This window comes from Meles meles, chromosome 12 (genome assembly GCF_922984935.1).
Source record: "Meles meles chromosome 12, mMelMel3.1 paternal haplotype, whole genome shotgun sequence".
NCBI classification, from domain to species: domain Eukaryota; kingdom Metazoa; phylum Chordata; class Mammalia; order Carnivora; family Mustelidae; genus Meles; species Meles meles.
In genome coordinates this window covers 37,214,240-37,231,438 of record NC_060077.1, presented here as the reverse complement: position 1 = coordinate 37,231,438, position 17,199 = coordinate 37,214,240, and the positions used below count along the sequence as shown (strand labels likewise).

Sequence of the window (17,199 nt, the reverse complement as noted above, 5' to 3'; positions counted from 1 at the left end):
ATTTGGCATTTCTTTCTCCACCTCCTGACCCCCAGTAGCAAAAAACACATACAGTAGCAATTCAATTTCCATGTGTTAACCTTGGATAAATTTACATAACTTTTCCAGCCTCAGTGTCTCTCTCTGTATTGGAGGACACATACTTTAGAGAATTGTTGTGACGGTGAAATGGCATAAGTATGGTGCCCAATGCAATACTTGTTACATACTATGTGCTTAGTAAAAGTTAACAGTTTTTGTTGTTTATTATTAGTCATTGCCAATGACCTGTGATTCTTTTTACGTCTATCCTTCTTCATTCCTATTTGATTTTGGCCCTCAAAACCTTCATTTAGATTTCTGCAATTGTCTCCTAACTGGTATCACTCTCCTTTACCTAGTTAATTTTATACATTATCTTTGGATTTTCTTTTTCGTTTTTTTGCTTTTTCTTTTAAGTCTTTTCCCCCCTAAGTCATTTTCTTATTGAAGGACATCTGAAATGTTTCCGGTTTTTGGCAAATACGAATACAGCTGTGATGAACATCTGTACTCAGATCTTTTTTTGAATCACTTTATTGAGGTATAATTTATATACACTTAAAATTCAATCATTTAGTGTATAATCCAGTGATTTTTAGTAAATTTATAAAGTTGTGCAGCCATCATCACAGTCCAGTTTACACCATTTCCATCATTGCTAAATGATCCTCAGGCCCATTTGCATTCAGTCCCTGTTTCCACACCAACTCCCAGTCAATCCCAGATCTGCTTTCAAAGTCAGGAATTTTAAGTTTATAGACTTTGTTGTTTTCAAAAACTGTTTTGGCTATTCAGGGTCATTTACATTTCCAGACAAATTTTAGGATTAGCTTGTCAGTTTCTACAAAAAAACCTACTGGGATTTTTTTTCTTTTTCTTTTTCTTTTTTTCTTTTTTATTTTTTTATAACCATATAATGTATTTTTATCTGCAGGGGTACAGGTCTGTGAATGCCAGTTTACACACTTCACAGCACTTACCATAGCACATACCCTCCCCAATGTCCATAACCCACCCCCTTCTCCCAACCCCCCCTCCCCCCAGCAACCCTCAATTTGTTTTGTGAGATTAAGAGTCACTTATGGTTTGTCTCCCTCCCAATCCCATCTTGTTTCATTTACTCTTCTCCTACTCCCCTAACCCCCCATGTTGCATCTCCACTTCTCATATCAGGGAGATCATATGATAGTTGTCTTTCTCCGATTGACTTATTTCACTAAGCATGATACCCTCTAGTTCCATCCACGTTGTCACAAATGGCAAGATTTCATTTCTTCTGATGGCTGCATAGTATTCCATTGTGTATATATACCACATTTTCTTTATCCATTCATCTGTTGATGGACATCTAGGTTCTTTCCATAGTTTGGCTATTGTAGACATTGCTGCTATAAACATTCAGGTGCATGTGCCCCTTCGGATCACTACGTTTGTATCTTTAGGGTAAATACCCTACTGGGATTTTTATAGGGATTTTATTGAATAGATCCGTTTGGATAGTATTAACATCTTAACAGTATGCCTTCCAGTCCATCACCCCAGAATATCTCTGTTTATTTAGATCTTCAGTTTCCCTGAGCAGTACTTCATAGTTTTTAGTGTATAAGTCTTTCTTGCACTTCTTTTGCTAAATTATTAGTGTTTCACTCTTTTGGATGCTATTGTAGTTAATTTCTTTATGGATTTTTCATTGCTAGTATAAGAAATACAGTTGATTTTTATATAGTGATTTTTGTATTCTGTGACCTTACTGAATTCATTTATTGGTTCTAAAAGTTTGTGGATTCCTTAGGATTTTCTACAGATGGGATCATGCCTTCTCCATATAAAGATAATTTTACTTCTTTTCCAATATAGATACTTCTTTTTTCTTGCCTGATTGTACTGCTAATCTTTGCCTTTTGATTAAAATGATTGATCCATTTACATTTAATATAATTATTTATAGGGTTGGTTTTATATCTGCCATTTTTCTCTGTGTTCTTTTGTTTCATATCCTTTTTTTGTTTTTCTCTGATCCGTGCTGCCTTTTTTTATTCTAAATATTTTGCAGTGTACTATTTAAATTTCTGATTTCTTAAACTTATTAAATTTCTGATCTCTTGAATTGTAATCTTAGGAGGTTGCTCTCGGGATTATAAAATGCATCTAACTATTCAAAGTTAATATTGACCGAATTCTAGTAAAATATAGCAGCTTTGTTCCTGTACAGCTCCATTTCCTCTGCCTTTTTGGTGTATTTATCTGTAGATTCAGCAACATTTGTTATCAACCCCAAAATAGACTGTTAACAGTTTTATTCAGTCTTTTAAAGAAATAAGAAAGGAGAAATATGTATTCATACAGTTCTCTTTGCCTACCAATTTACCAGTTTGTTCACTCTTAATTTCTTCTTCTTTTAGACTCAAGTTACTGTCTGATTGTTATTTCCTTACAGTTTCTAAGAATTTCAGTATTTACTATAAGACACAGATCTTTAGCCATGATTAGATTTCTCAGTCTTCATTGCTCTAGGAATATCTTGGTTTTGCTGTATTTTAAAAACAGCTTTATTGAGATATAATACACATACCATATGATTCACTTACTTAAAGTGTACAATTCAGTAGTCTTTAGTGTATTTACAGAGTTGTGCATTTATCTCTGCTATTGATTTTAGCACATTTTCACCCAAAAAGAAACCCCCGTGTATCCACCAGCGGTCACTCCTCATTCATTTCCCAACTAGTACAGGCCTAGGCAGTCACTAATCTACTTTCTGTCTCTGTAGAATTGTCTATTCTGGATGTTTCATACAACTTGACTTATAGAATTGTGGTCTTTGGTGACTTTTCAAAGGGCAGTTTTGTTGGATATAGATTTCTTAGTTGACTTTTTTTTTTTTAAAGATTTTATTTATTTATTTGACAGGCAGAGATCACAAGTAGGCAGAGAGGCAGGCAGAGAGAGAGGAGGAAGCAGGCTCCCTGCGGAGCAGAGAGCCCGATGTGGGGCTCGATCCCAGGACCCTGAGATCATGACCTGAGCCGAAGGCAGCGGCTTAATCCACTGATCACCCAGGCGCCCCTCTTAGTTGACTTTTTTAAAAGAAGATGAGTATCACCCTACTTTCTTGCTTTAACTGTTTCTACTAAGTCAGCTATTGTTTTCTACCCTTGTCAAGATGATTTTTTTTTCATTGCGTCTCTCTCTTTTTTTTTTTTTTTTTTTAAAGATTTTATTTATTTACTTGACAGAGAGAGATCAGGAGTAGACAGAGAGGCAGACAGAGAGAGAGGAAGGGAAGCAGGCTCCCTGCTGAGCAGAGAGCCCGATGCGGGGCTCGATCCCAGGACCCTGAGATCATGACCTGAGCCGAAGGCAGCGGTTTAATCCACTGAGCCACCCAGGCGCCCCGCGTCTCTCTCTTTGACTGTCACATGCTTTGGATTCCCCTGTATTTATTCTGTTTGGGGTTTCTTGGAGCTACTTAGATCTGTAGATTAGTTTTCATGAAATTTGGAGTATTTAATTTACTGATTTTTTTTTCCCATCTCACATCTGCTTTTAAACATTTCTTTTTTTTTTTTTTAAGATTTTATTTATTTATTTGACAGAGATCACAAGTAGGCAGAGAGGCAGGCGTGGGGTTGGGGGGAAGCAGGCTCCCTTGAGAGCCCGATGCAGGCCTCGATCCCAGGACCCTGAGATCATGACCTGAGCCAAAGGCAGAGGCTTAACCCACTGAGCCACCCAGGCTCCCCTGCTTTTGAACATTTCTAATACATTTTCATTCACTGCTTTTCAAATCCAGTATTTCCATTTGGCCCTTTTTGTAATTTTTCTTTATTAGTATTTTTTATTTGATAAGTCATTTTTGTCATACCTTAATTTTTTAAATGTTTTATTTCTTTATAATAACTGTCAAATCTAGTATTTGGGCTTAGAGAATTTCTGTTGAGTACTTTCATCCTTGCTTTTTGTATGTCTTAATTTTTATTGAAAACTGGACAATTTAGGTCATATACTGTCGCAGTTCTGCAATTCTGGGTTCTCATTATTTCCCACTTGAAAGTTGTAACTGTTGCTGAGTTTTTTAATTTATAACAAAGTGTTAGGAATTTATCTGCAGTATTTGTCTCAACCACTGGCATCCATTTTTTTTTCTCTTTCTTTTTTAGTCTTGCTTCCACAGGGTTACCCCTGTGTCTGTGTAGATTAGTCAGCAGCAATTTATTGGTCAGAGGTTGTACTCAAATACCAGGAGCCAGTAAGACTTCCACCTTCTACTGGCAGACTTGCCTGTGTGTTGGGGAGTGCATTTATTATTCAGGCATTTTTGTTTTGTTTTGTTTTAAGATTTTATTTATGTGATGGAGCACAAAGAGGCAGAGCAGCAGGCAGAGGGCGAGGGAGAAGCAGGCTCCCAGCTGAGCAATGAACCCAGTGCAGGGCTCGATCCCAGGACCCTGGGATCATGACCTGAGCCAAAGGCAAACACTTAACTGATTGGGCCACATAGGTGCCCGCGTTCAGGCATTTTTGAAATCTTCCCTGCCATTTACTTTCTGTTGGGCTCACCCAGGTCTTCCCTTTGCTTGCGTGCAGTCAAGGATATGTAGAGAACTTGGGCCCTCCCATATTGCCTCTGCTTGTACACACAGTCTCCCAGTCAGTGAGGGATATATAGATTACAACCTTAGGCTAATAGGATTATGTGTTGTGTCCCTTCCAGTTGTTTCCTACCCTGTTTGCTATTTTTATAAACAGTGCAGCTGGGTGTGGGCTTTTGGCCTTCTATACCAATTCAAGTTACAGTCTCTGGCAGCAGAGATGCTGGTTTTCATTGCCAACCCCACCCCAGTAGCACTTCATGCAAGCTAAGTATCAGCCAGGGAATGAAAGCATTCCCCAGGCAAGAATGCCAAAGACACTCACTGTTCTTATCCATAGTTAAGCTGTTATTCTTAAGGGGAAAAATGCTTCTCAGTTTGTTTGCTTTTTTCAATTTCTAGAGACTTGAAGTGGTTATTTTTGACAATTGTCTAGATTTATAGTTGTTTCTTGGGGAGATAAGGATCTTCACTCCACCATAGATAGGTTTCCCCAAATGTAATTTAATCCACCAGATGTGACAGATCTTAAGCAGAATGATTTCATTATTAGTGTTATCTGACAAACCTTATATGGGATTCCTAGTGTGTTATGTACTCTTTTATGACCGTAAGAATAAAACAACGGGTGGTTAAGGCATGATTTAAATCTTTACGAAGACTCTTAACTATACTCCTTCTGTTTGTCTGAAATGTTTTGCCCTCAGGACCCCTTCAGCATAATCAAAGATCCCAAAATGGGGTACCTGGGTGGCTCAGATGGTTAAGCGTCTGCATTTAGCTCAGGTCATGATCTCCAGCTCCTGGGATTGAGCCCCACGTTGGGTTCCCAGCTCATCGGGGAGCCTGCTTCTCCCTCTCTCTCTGCCTCGCCTCCTGCTTGTGCTCTGTTTCTCTCAAATAAATAAAATTTAGGGAGGAAATAATACCAAAAAGCTTTTTTATATGTGGGTATATCTGTTGATATTTGCAATAGCAGGGACGCCTGGGTGGTTCAGTGGGTTAAGTTAAGCCTCTTGCCTTCAGCTCAGGTCATAGTTCTCAGGGTCCTGGGATCAAGCCCGCATCGGGCTCTCTGCTTCGCAGGGAGCCTGCTTCCCCTTCCCTCTCTGCCTGCCTCTGCCCACTTGTGATCTCTCTCTTTGTGTCAAATGAATAAATAAAATCTTTTAAAAAAATTAAAAGATATTTACAATATCAGAAATTTGAACTGAGAAAAAATTAAATGTATATTAACTGGTTTAAAAAAACAGTAGAACTATTAACGTTTACACACATACATTTTTATGGAAAACAATATATTTCAAAACAAAAAATGTTAGAAGTGTCCTTGGTTTTGCACATGGCTTTTAATGTCTGATTTAACAGAAGCCTACAAAATTCTCATCTGCTTCTGCTTGCAGTGTATTTAGATATCAGTTGTCATGTAGGCTCTAGAAAACTCTAGTATATATTCTTGAGAGAATGACCAAGGTGCAGTAACAGCTTAGGATTATTGTGAGCATATTTCTGACCTTGCAGATCCTCTGAAGTGGTCTCAGGTACCATACTTTGAGAATTGCTCTACCATTTTATGAAGCACATTAATGGAAGTACTAAGTCTACAATGATGGGACAAAATGGAAGTACTGAGTGTAAAAAGGAGAGAAGCAGTCAACTGTAGAGAGCTCAGGGATGGTTTCACAGTAGAAAAGATAATATGAATTCTCAAGGACGGATGAGTATGTGGCCAGCAGGAAAGTGGAAGTAGAGGGACAGTCCAAGATGCAGAAAAGACAAGAATCTTAAAATTATAGTAGTACGTACAAAGTTAGGATGTAGCCTGTGGATGATGGAGGGTAGGAGATGAACATTAGACAGGGGCTGGTCATTATGGCCTTATGTGTCTTGCCAAGGAACTTGAAATTTGTCCTGTAGCCAATGAGTCAAAAGGGAAGGGCCATGGTAGAGAACAGTTAGTGTTACTTTAAAAATCTAAGAAAAGGCAGTGTGGATGGTGGCTGTGGGGGTAGAAGTTGGCAGATCTAAAAGATGCTGAATGAATTAAACTTGAGTATGTAGAAGGAGTAATCTGCGTCCAGCCTGAAGTCGATTGAATTATTACTCCCTGAGAAGGAATCCAAGAAAGGGAATGGCTTGTTTTGAAAAGAATGTTTGGTTTGTATTTGTTGGGTTGGCCACTGGCACATCCAACTGGAAGTATTAATAGGCAGTTTGATATAAATCCAGAGTTCAAAACAGCTCATTGGAGATAAATATATGAAGATTAGTAGAAAAGTAACCTTATCATTGTAGAGATGTCACCCAACGAGAGTGAAGTGAAAATGGGGGAGATACACCCTGAGGAATTCAAATCCTTTAAGATTTGAATCAAGAGGTAGGGGATGAGGACAGAGAGAATCAGGAGAGGCTAAGCAGAGAATAGCTAAAGGAGTCTGTATGCCAAATTCCACAAAGGTTAACAGGAAGGGTGAGGCCATTGGATTTTGTCAGTTGAGATACCTAAAAATGACTTTGCTTGGTAAAAGTAATTTCAGTAGAGTTGTAGGGACAGAATGCAGTGCTAGATTTGAGGAGACGGAACTTTTATTTCTACATGTTTGAATATAGTAAAGGTTGCATTTGTGAAATTGCATCTGGACTGCTTGATATCATTTTGGGGGTTGAATAAGGCTGAACTTGTTAAAACTTTTATTCTTCCTAGGTACTCTGTATGTATCTTTTGAAAGTTGCCACTTAATCTACAGTAATGGCTAAGCATTGTTTTCATAAAAGTGTAGAAATAGCTAGCAAAAAACACTTTTCACTAACATACTTCTATTAAAAGCATTGCTTTGGTAAGTTAAGAATTCTTACTAACCATTAGATTTATACAGTAAATGGGAATAATACAGACTATTGGGTTTTTCATTTATTAATTTTTGGCTTACTCAAAGTGATATATGTAACTTCTCAATCTCTCTGTTCAGTCACTCAATACTGTTTCAAGATCACATACTTGTTTATTTGGGTAAGGGTCAGAAACTCTTCTGAGGCAATGTGCATGGTATTGCTCATTGCCATGTTTTAGGATTTCTGAGCAGCTTGACTTGGAAGCTGTTGTTGAAGGTGATTTTTTTCAGTTTTAAATAGATACTTAACTTAGTGAGTGAGTGGCCTTGAAGCCAGCCTCAAGCTTCTGAGTTTTTTCTTCCATACAGTTTAGGAAATGAATATACAGTTGTTCTGATAGAAACCTTATTTACAGTTTAATATAACACAGATTATTGCTGTTATGAGATCCTAACTTAATAAAATAACCTGAACCAAGATTTAATTTTTTTCTAAGATTTTATGTATTAATTTGACAGAGATCACAAGTAGGCAGAGAGGCAGGCAGAGAGAGAGAGAGGAATCCCAGGACCCTGAGATCACGACCTGAGCCGAAGGCAGTGGCTTAACCTACTGAGCCACCCAGGTGCCCCAAGATTTAATTTACTTTTTTTTTTTTTTTTAAGATTGTATTTATTTGACAGAAAGAGAGATCACAAGTAGGTGGAGAGGCAGGGAGAGAGAGAGAGGAGGAAGCAGGCTCCCTACTGAGCAGAGAGCTTGATGTGGGGCTCGACCCCAGGACCCTGGGATCATGACCTGAGCTGAAGGCAGAGGCTTTAACCCACTGAGCCACCCAGGTGCCCTCCCCCCCAAGATTTAATTTCTTAAATGCACTTAAGTAAAGCATAATTTAAAGTAATAATCCCATTGTATAGCAATATACATTTAATTTAAGATGTTTTCATTACCTCATTAAATATCGCAATAGGAGTTTATCAGAAATGTCTGCTCACAGTTCAAGTATTTTATCCTTTCAGTGCTAATCTGTGGGATTTTTCCCATTATTATACTGTTTTCAGCTATAAGTTAGTATTTATGATTTGTTTAAAACAATCTTTGATAAAATCTTCTATGAAAATCTAAAATCTAGGTTAAATTCATGAAGTGTGAGAGTGGATATTAATCATTTAACCTAAGTAGCTGTCTTATCTTTGTCATCAACATAATTCAGACCTTCATTATTTTATATCTAAGTGATAATAGAGAAATTTTTATTTTACTATTCAAATAATATGATACATGTTGTAGAAAAACTAGAAAATACTTAGAAGAATAGCGAAAATAGAAATTGCCTTGTAAAAAACCATCAAGAATCTGAGATTGTATTGTACCCTATCCTACATGAAAGCTAATCAGTTTCATGGATGCTGGCAGGAGATACCAGACTTCTGAATGGGATATAAAAGAAAGTTAATTTCTCATAACAATAGCAGTAGCTGTCTATCAGCAGTTGTGCCTGTAACCGGAGCCCTGTTTCCCACAAGGGGATGCAAAGAGTCGGGTGACAACTACAGATATGGGGGGGCGGGTTGCGGATGTTTGCAGCACAGGAGAGGAGAACCCCAAATCTTTTATAAGGGATGGTAAGTCTACCTGACTTACTCCCCCTAAAGGGAGAAATTATTTATTATACAGAAGAGTAAACAGATCTGCCCTTTGCTCCAGGAGGAGATATTATCTTCCAAGGCTGTTCTCCATATAGATGTTCTGAGAAGGATAGTCCAGAACAAAGGGTTAATTAACAAAATTAGTGCCTCTGTTTGTAAGATATGCAAGAGAGCCATGGAGAATTCTAACACACAAGTAATGCCGTTATCTGCAGATGGCTCTTCATATTTTGGGTTGTGTCCTTCAAGAGTTTTCTATTTTCGGGGCGCCTGGGTGGCTCAGTGGTTTAGGCCACTGCCTTCGGCTCAGGTCATGATCTCGGGGTCCTGGGATCGAGTCCCGCATCGGGCTCTCTGCTCGGCAGGGAGCCTGCTTCCCTCTCACTCTCTCTGCTTGCCTCTCTGCCTACTTGTGATCTCTCTCTGTCAAATAAATAAATAAAATCTAGACTTTTCTGTGTCATGGATACGGAAGAAAAATATGCCATTGATTTGGTCCTGGATTGATAGAGTATTAATACCATTTGGTAATACAAAAATTTCAAGACAATTGGACATAACTATTTATTTTCAAAGTTCCTTTTCCCAGATCAGAAAATAATTTTTAAAGTGTTGAAGAGTCCCACCAAAACCTTTGTTCAGGTAATACTTCTGAGGATTAATTTTTATTTTACGTAGAACAGAACTGGTTGGTAGCTGTTAGAAATATTCACACTAATCACCATATTGCAGAGGAGAGTGTGATCAGTATGTTCTTGTGAACATTTTTCACTTAACATGTTATCATATTGGTTTCTTTTAGCTTGTTCTGTGGCTCAGAACAGTATCTTTACTTACACAGGTGCAAGAGAAAAGGGATACCTCATGTTTTTCTTAGATTCTTTTATTAATAACAAAGACTCCTATTTCTAAGGCAAGTCTCTAGAATTTTTTTGGTTAATCTTTGTATTAATCATGCCTCTTTATTTCTGATGCTTTGACATCTGGGGCCTACTGACTCCGGGGAGACTGCTACTTCCAGGGCTAACCAATTCCCGAAGATAGTCAACAACTCTCTTATGACAAGCATTTCGTATGCAAACCAACCAGAGCCCAAACCCAGCCACCATCTGTATCCAGCTTTCCCACTCTGGGCCATTGCCCCCCTCCCCCCCGCCTTAACAAAATAAATCACACTAGAGCTGGGTACCAGACAGTAAGAGAAACAGCGTCCATAGCCCAGAAATTGCTGACGTTACTCAGAATAGCCAGTCCTGAGCCACTTACTCTGCCTTGCCTTTTCTTTCCTGAGGAAACCACAATAAAAGCTTTTCCCCATGTTTCCCTTCTCTCCTCCTGCCTCCCAACCCACCTTGGTGCTACCCTTTGTGGCCCTGTGTAGTGTGGCATGTCCCTTCTACTTGAGAACTGTGATTAACAAACTGTCTTTTCAGTAGCAGTGTTCGCCTTATCTCTTGGCTTCACTGTACCTGAGTAATAATAAAACCTACATTTTAAAACAACTGTGTAAACTTTCACATGCATGGGAAACTCGGTTCATTGGCCGAAGTGGAAAAACAGCTCAAGAGGTTTAACTTTATAACTGAGAAATAAATAATACAAGGCCTTTTATTCTTCAGTAATCTTTGTCAGTTAAGATATAAGGAAGTCACGTTCTCTTCCTGATTTTGCTAATAGATTTATCAAAAATAAATGTAGATTGTCAAATGTTATTTTTGTCACCTGTTAAGATCATTGTATAGTTATAATCTTTTGATTGTTTTGATACAGTAAATTGTCTTAAGTAATTCTCTAATAATGAACTATTCTTGTATTCTTAGGGTGAATCCTGCTTGATTATAATCTGTTATCTTTCTAAATTCTAAGACACCAATCTGATTTGACAGTTTATTTGGGATATTTTGTTTTTGTGTTTATTTCATAAGCAATTTAGTTTATAATTTCTGTCTTGTATTCCCTTTGGTACCAGTTTTATTTCAGACTTAGAAGATGGATTGTTGCTTCTTATCATACCTTCATACTGTAGTATTATCTACATGATGTGAAATATCTGTCCCTTGAATTTTTTTTAATCTCTTCTTAAAATCTTCTGGGCTAGGTACCTTTTTTAAACTTAGAATCTTTAGCTATGGAGTTACGGTCTTCTGTGATCATTGGTCTGTTCAGGTTTTCTGTTTCTTTCATGAGCCAGTATTTAGTAATGTATGTTTTCCAAGTGAATAGTCTATTTTCCAGTCCTCTTGAACTTTTGGTGGTATAAAAATGAATACAGTATTTTTGGATAACTTTTTAGTAACTCCCCTGGGGGTTTGATTTTATTGATTAAATTCGACTTTTAAAAAAAGCACTATTAAATTTTTTATGCCTCTTCTTCCCCCTCTTCCTTCATTTTCTGTCTTGGCTTGAGGGCTGGTATCTTCTGCAATCTGAGTCTACTTGTAATTTGCTTCTGAGAGTCTCTATTATTATTATATCATTTATTATTGTATCACTATTTTTTTAAAAAATTTTATTATTTGAAAGATAGGGAACAAGCAGAGGGGAGGGGTAGAGGGACAGCTGACTTCCTGCCTGTCAAGCAGGGAGCCCAGTGTGGAACTTGATCCTAGGACCCCAGGATGATGACCTGAGCCGAAGGCAGATGCTTAACTGACTGAGCCACCCATATCACTATTCTTTTAAGCTCTCCTGCTAAGGTGATATGGCTTAATTCTTAGTATCTAGCAGGTTTTTCACAAAGGAGTCACTATAGCCCAGTTTATATGTGCAGTGCCATGTCAGATATTTGGATTATAAATCTGAACTTGATAATGGTTGTAGACCATGAAGGTAGGATACTCACCTGAATGGGTAGGCACAGGATATTAACAAAGCACAATCTGTTTAATTATATCCAGAATCGCTTTTTCATATTTATGTATTTGTTCATTGATGATAACATCTATATTACACTTACAGAGTTTTATTATATTCAAGATACTTCGTTTTTTTTGTTATTTTAAAATTCTGTCTTTAGGGCACCTGGGTGGCTCAGTTGGTTGAGCGACTGCCTTCAGCTCAGGTCATGATCCTGGAGTCCTGGGATCGAATCCTGCATCAGGCTCCCAGCTCACAGGGAGTCTGCTTCTCCCTCTGACCTTCTCCTCATTCATGCTCTCTCACTGTCTCTCTCTCTCAAATAAATAAATAAATTATTAAAAAAAATTCTGTCTTTAAGTAAAAGCAGGGGGAATATGAGACAAGTTAATTAATGTTGAATTTTTTGCTACTGGGTCTTGAATACCTTGAAGACAGTGGTTTATAATACCTCTCTACTTTTGTATATATTTGAAAATTTTCTTCATAAATGTTTTAATACTGTATTGCTTAGCTAATATTGTTACAATTTTATTCATATTTGGTTTCTAATAGAGTAAAGACAAGATTGCATCATATAGTAAAACTCCAAAAATTGACCGAAGTGATGTGGGCAAGGAGATGAAAGAGAAATCATCCATGAAACGTAAACTTCCTTTTACCATTAGCCCATCAAGAAATGAAGAACGAGATTCAGACACAGGTAGAATAATTTGTTGTTCTCTGGTAAAATCTTAATCATTCTTTTCCTATGATTTTCTTCATAACATTCTCTTTGCACCCATTTTATAGAGAAATACTGGTATTTCAGTATGTCAGATACACCATTTTGGGGCAGAAATTCATACATTTCTCACCCAAACATGATTTCTAATCAGATAACAACAGTTTGCTTCTTTCCTTACTCTCAGCTTTGTTACAGATCTCTTACCACTTTCAGAGCTTAATTTCCTAGGGAGCATTTCAGTGATGAAGATTTACTGTGATAGCATAGGATATGTTAGAGTTGAAAAGAAGTTGTTGAATTTTTGTGGACACACTATTGAACCCACCAGAGAAAACAGTGTTGGCATTTTAGCTTCAGAAATGAATCTGAAATGTGCCCTCCCTCACCCTGAAAAAAATTTTCTAAGATTTACCTCCTAAGCCCAATTCACGGTACTTTTTTTCCTCAAAACTCTCATATGTCAGGAATGATCCTTGACATTAGTCAGTCCCAGTTGTTCACAATAGATTAAAATGTCATTATCACTATTTACTAAATCACGAGATTGTGTTGTAGCCCTGAACTACTCATTTTTTTGAAACTAATATGAGCTTCAGTATTTGTTATGTATTCATCATAATTGTTTTATCCCTTGCATGAAGTACTAATGGTGAACTCTTTTTAAGACTGTTTCAGCTTCACTCACAAAAAGTGCCCTAATCTGAGTTTATGTATAGAGATTTTATTCTACTTATACCTTCCTGGCCATCTTAATCATCAGTATGGAAATGATCTTGACTCTGGAATCTGATAATACTCTAAAGATGTTTGAAGTGCCCTATGCTAACATAGCTTTAGAAAGTCCTTAATTTTTACCATAAGCTTTTAGTTAGATAGGCCTCCTTTTGTGTATTTTGCTGCCTCTCTTACCTTGAATTAGAAATTGTTCTTAAACATGGCATTTTTTAATCCTTGAAATTGTTCTTTTTTGCAGTGATTAAGATATTTTGTGTTTTGCTCATTTTAAGTTACTCTGATGTCTAGAGAGTCAGTCTTTTTTCCTGAAGAGTGACTCCTTATCCTTAAGCAGTATTCTCAAACAATTAGTTGATCACTTAGCTGAGAAGGCATATAATGTGCCTTTAGATAGATAGGATTTAACTTTTCTCGTATTTTCTCCCTGGAAGTCCTTTTGTCTCTCATTTTTGAAGTACTTGCATTAACCAGGTTTTGTTTTCCAGTGACAGTGATATTTCTACTAGTAATTGAAGAAGGGATTTAGATAAATTCAAAGAATGTTAATATATTTTTAGAAGTAAATAAGATTTCAAAATAATAAACTTCCCATGAGAACCTTGTTATCAGATCAGCTAGATTATTTGTCTTTTGTTTATTATAAAATAAAGAAGAAAATGTTATTTAGGAAGGCACAAAGTTTAAGCACTGAATAAACGTAATCTAATTCATATTTTATTAACTAGATTATATACTTTTTCCCTGCTACAATTTTTCCACTACTTGAATGTAGCAGAATGTTGCAGCCCTCTCTCATTAAGATTGTTTGGTAACAAACTCTTACATATCTTTTGGAAAAGTTATATGCTAACACTAAACAAGATTTTAGTGGATTTAAACATATATTTGGTAGGCTAAATTTGTAACTTTTCATAAAAAGTAGATGTAGGCTTTAGATTTGCTTGTGCATGCACACACATGTATGCACCCACGTGCACGTGCACACACACACACCCACACCTGAAAGCATTAATAAGGATTTCCCCAGGCCCAAAGCAAAATGTCTTATTTACAATCCATCTGTCTTATTTTCATAATTAAAAAAATAATGTAGAATCCAAGATAACCATCAAGTGGTATTTTCCATATGAAAGATAATTATAGCACTAAGCCCAGCATTTGACATTGATCTTTTTTATAAAATGTACTATATTTTAAATGATTATTTTAAATTATAAAGACATAAAGGGGGAAATATTTACAACATATATGACAATCCTTGTTTCTGAATATATTTAGTATTTAAAGGTCTCTGAAATGTGAAGAGAAAATGGAAAAAAGATAAAAGCAAGTAGTTGAAAACAACAGAATTGCTCTTGGCAAAGAAATATGTCTTAAAAATTTATCCATAGTAAAGAAATAGAATATAACAACTGACAAAATTGTTGGCCTAAGTAGTACCAGGTGGTCACTGGCCAGAAATAGGAACTTACTTTAGTTGGTCTAAATAATAGGAATATTTTGTTGGAGGTAAATATGAAAACATTTATCCAAAACTAAAGTTTGTTAACATTTGACTTTTTCTCTGTTTTGGGATTTAATCTATATAAGTAATTGATGACAGTGGAAATTATCTTTGTGTGCGTTTATTTCTACTTCATTCATAATGGCAAAAATAAACCCAGGAAAATAGTATTAGGTAATAGTTCATTCAATTATGGTAAATCCAGTGAAGAAATGCAATTTTTACTCTTAAGAATAACCTTGTAGAACAATACATGAAATGGAAAGATGTTCATAGCATACAGAATTTAAAAATAAGTTATGAAATAATATGTGCTGTTTGATTGCATTAAGAGTCATATTTTGTATATTTATATTTGTATTTATGTATACCCAGGGCATATATTAACATACATCTTGAAAGATAAGATTGTTTAAAAGACTGTTTCACTGTAGAACTAAGCCTAAACCTAGTGGGTGTATTATGAGCCCAGAACAAAAATGTAAATATTGACTATAAACCCTGACTTAGGTTAAATAAAAGAGTAGGGAGTTGGGAATAAGGAGAAAATGTTAGCAATGCTACTAACCTTATCTCTCATAGCCAGGGAATAACTGATGTTGTCTATAACTGAAATACATAGTTTTTAAAAATAATTACTTAAAAATTTTAATCTTCATTTAAAATTCTTTCATAAATTTATGTGTTTGTATTTTAGTATATGATGTCTCTTAGCGGAGAAGCAATTTCTTTAATTTCTTCCTTCCTTCCTTTCTTTCTTTGTTTTTTTTTTTTTAAGTGAATTCTGTGCCCACTGTGGGGCTTGAGTTAATACTCTGAGATCAAGAGTAGCCAGCCAGGTGCCCTAGTTTCTCTTACGTTGGATTAAGATAAATTTTTCAACTTTTTATTTTTCAATAGTACACATATATTTTTCTATTTGTATGTAAATCGATCACTCCCCCCCTACCCCTGCCAGTTCCTTTTTTTAAATCTATATTAGATGATTGGAATGACGCTCGCTAGATGTTAATATTTTATTTCCAGGATTTGGGAGCATTGTTACTTTCTCTGTTTTTTTGTACGGCTTAAATTTTTCAAATAATGAGCATAATTATTTCTGTAAAACACATTTTTTTAAAAGATACTCATACTGTTCAAAGAAGGCTCAGTGGTTACCAAAATCAGCAATAATGCCATAAAATGGATAAGTCATTCATAGTCTTTATTTCGAGATACCCTTAGTGTGTCTTAAACTTCCTAATTCTTAATTATTTAATATTTATTAATTTTTTAAAAGACAACTCTTGGGGCACCTGGGTAGCTTATTCAGTTAAGCCTCTAACTCTTCTATTTTTTTTTTTAAAGATTTTTTTTTTAATTTTTTTATTTGACAGAGAGAGATCACAAGTAGATAGAGAGGCAGGCAGAGAGAGAGAGAGAGGGAGGTAGGCTCCCTGCTGAGCAGAGAGCCCGATGCGGGACTCGATCCCAGGACCCCGAGATCATGACCTGAGCCAAAGGCAGCGGCTTAACCCACTGAGCCACCCAGGTGCCCCTAAGCCTCCAACTCTTGATTTCAGCTCAGGTCATGGTCTCAGGATCATGAGATCAAGCCCCACATTGGACTGTGCACTCAGCATGGAGTCTGCTTGTGATTCCCTCTCCCTCTACCACTCCCCCTCAAAGAAATCTTATTTTTAAAAAGTTAACACTGTAAAAAAAAAAAAAAAAAAAAGGCAATTTCTTGACTAGACAAAATTTGGGGGAAAATTAGAGCATAATATGATGTCATGCCAGTGGATCCTTATAGCTTTATCATACTACTATTTATTTCAGCAAATCTCTAATATATCTGCTTATTGTCATTTCGGTATCTATCCCATGTTGTCCTATCTTACCAGAGAATTCCCATAAATTTTGTCCCATGAGATGTTAAGGGGCCAGTATATAGAGTGACTTATTGCACCTGTGGAAGCAACTATTTATCTAGAAGACAAATTATTCCTTATACCTACAGCTTTTTTATCACTTACTTTTAGTTTTTGTAAGTCAATTATAGTTAAAATAGAGGTAAATTATAGCATAGTGTTTATTATCAGAGGCTTTGGAGTCTGACAGACCAGTGTTGAGTCCCTGTTAAGTTCCCTATTAGCCCTGGCCAAAAAATTTGAGCCCTTTATAACTCTGATTTTCTCATCTATAAAGTGCATGAGGTACCATCTTCAGAGAACTGTGATCTTTAAGTGACATATAAAATCAGTTTGTGATATGTTAATTAAAACTGAAAATTGACTAACACTG

At 36.4% G+C, this 17,199-nt stretch overlaps 1 protein-coding gene across 4 annotated transcripts in view; it reads left to right on the top strand.

The window, feature by feature from the left end:
* The window catches only part of ANKRD12 (ankyrin repeat domain 12), a 129,580-nt gene that overhangs the window by 32,910 nt on the left and 79,471 nt on the right, over positions 1–17,199 (top strand). For all 4 annotated transcript variants that reach the window (XM_046024166.1, XM_046024168.1, XM_046024165.1 and 1 more), the window contains exon 3: positions 12,506–12,653. In XM_046024166.1, coding sequence (XP_045880122.1) covers positions 12,506–12,653 — 148 coding nt within the window. The remainder of the gene's footprint in view (positions 1–12,505; positions 12,654–17,199) is intronic.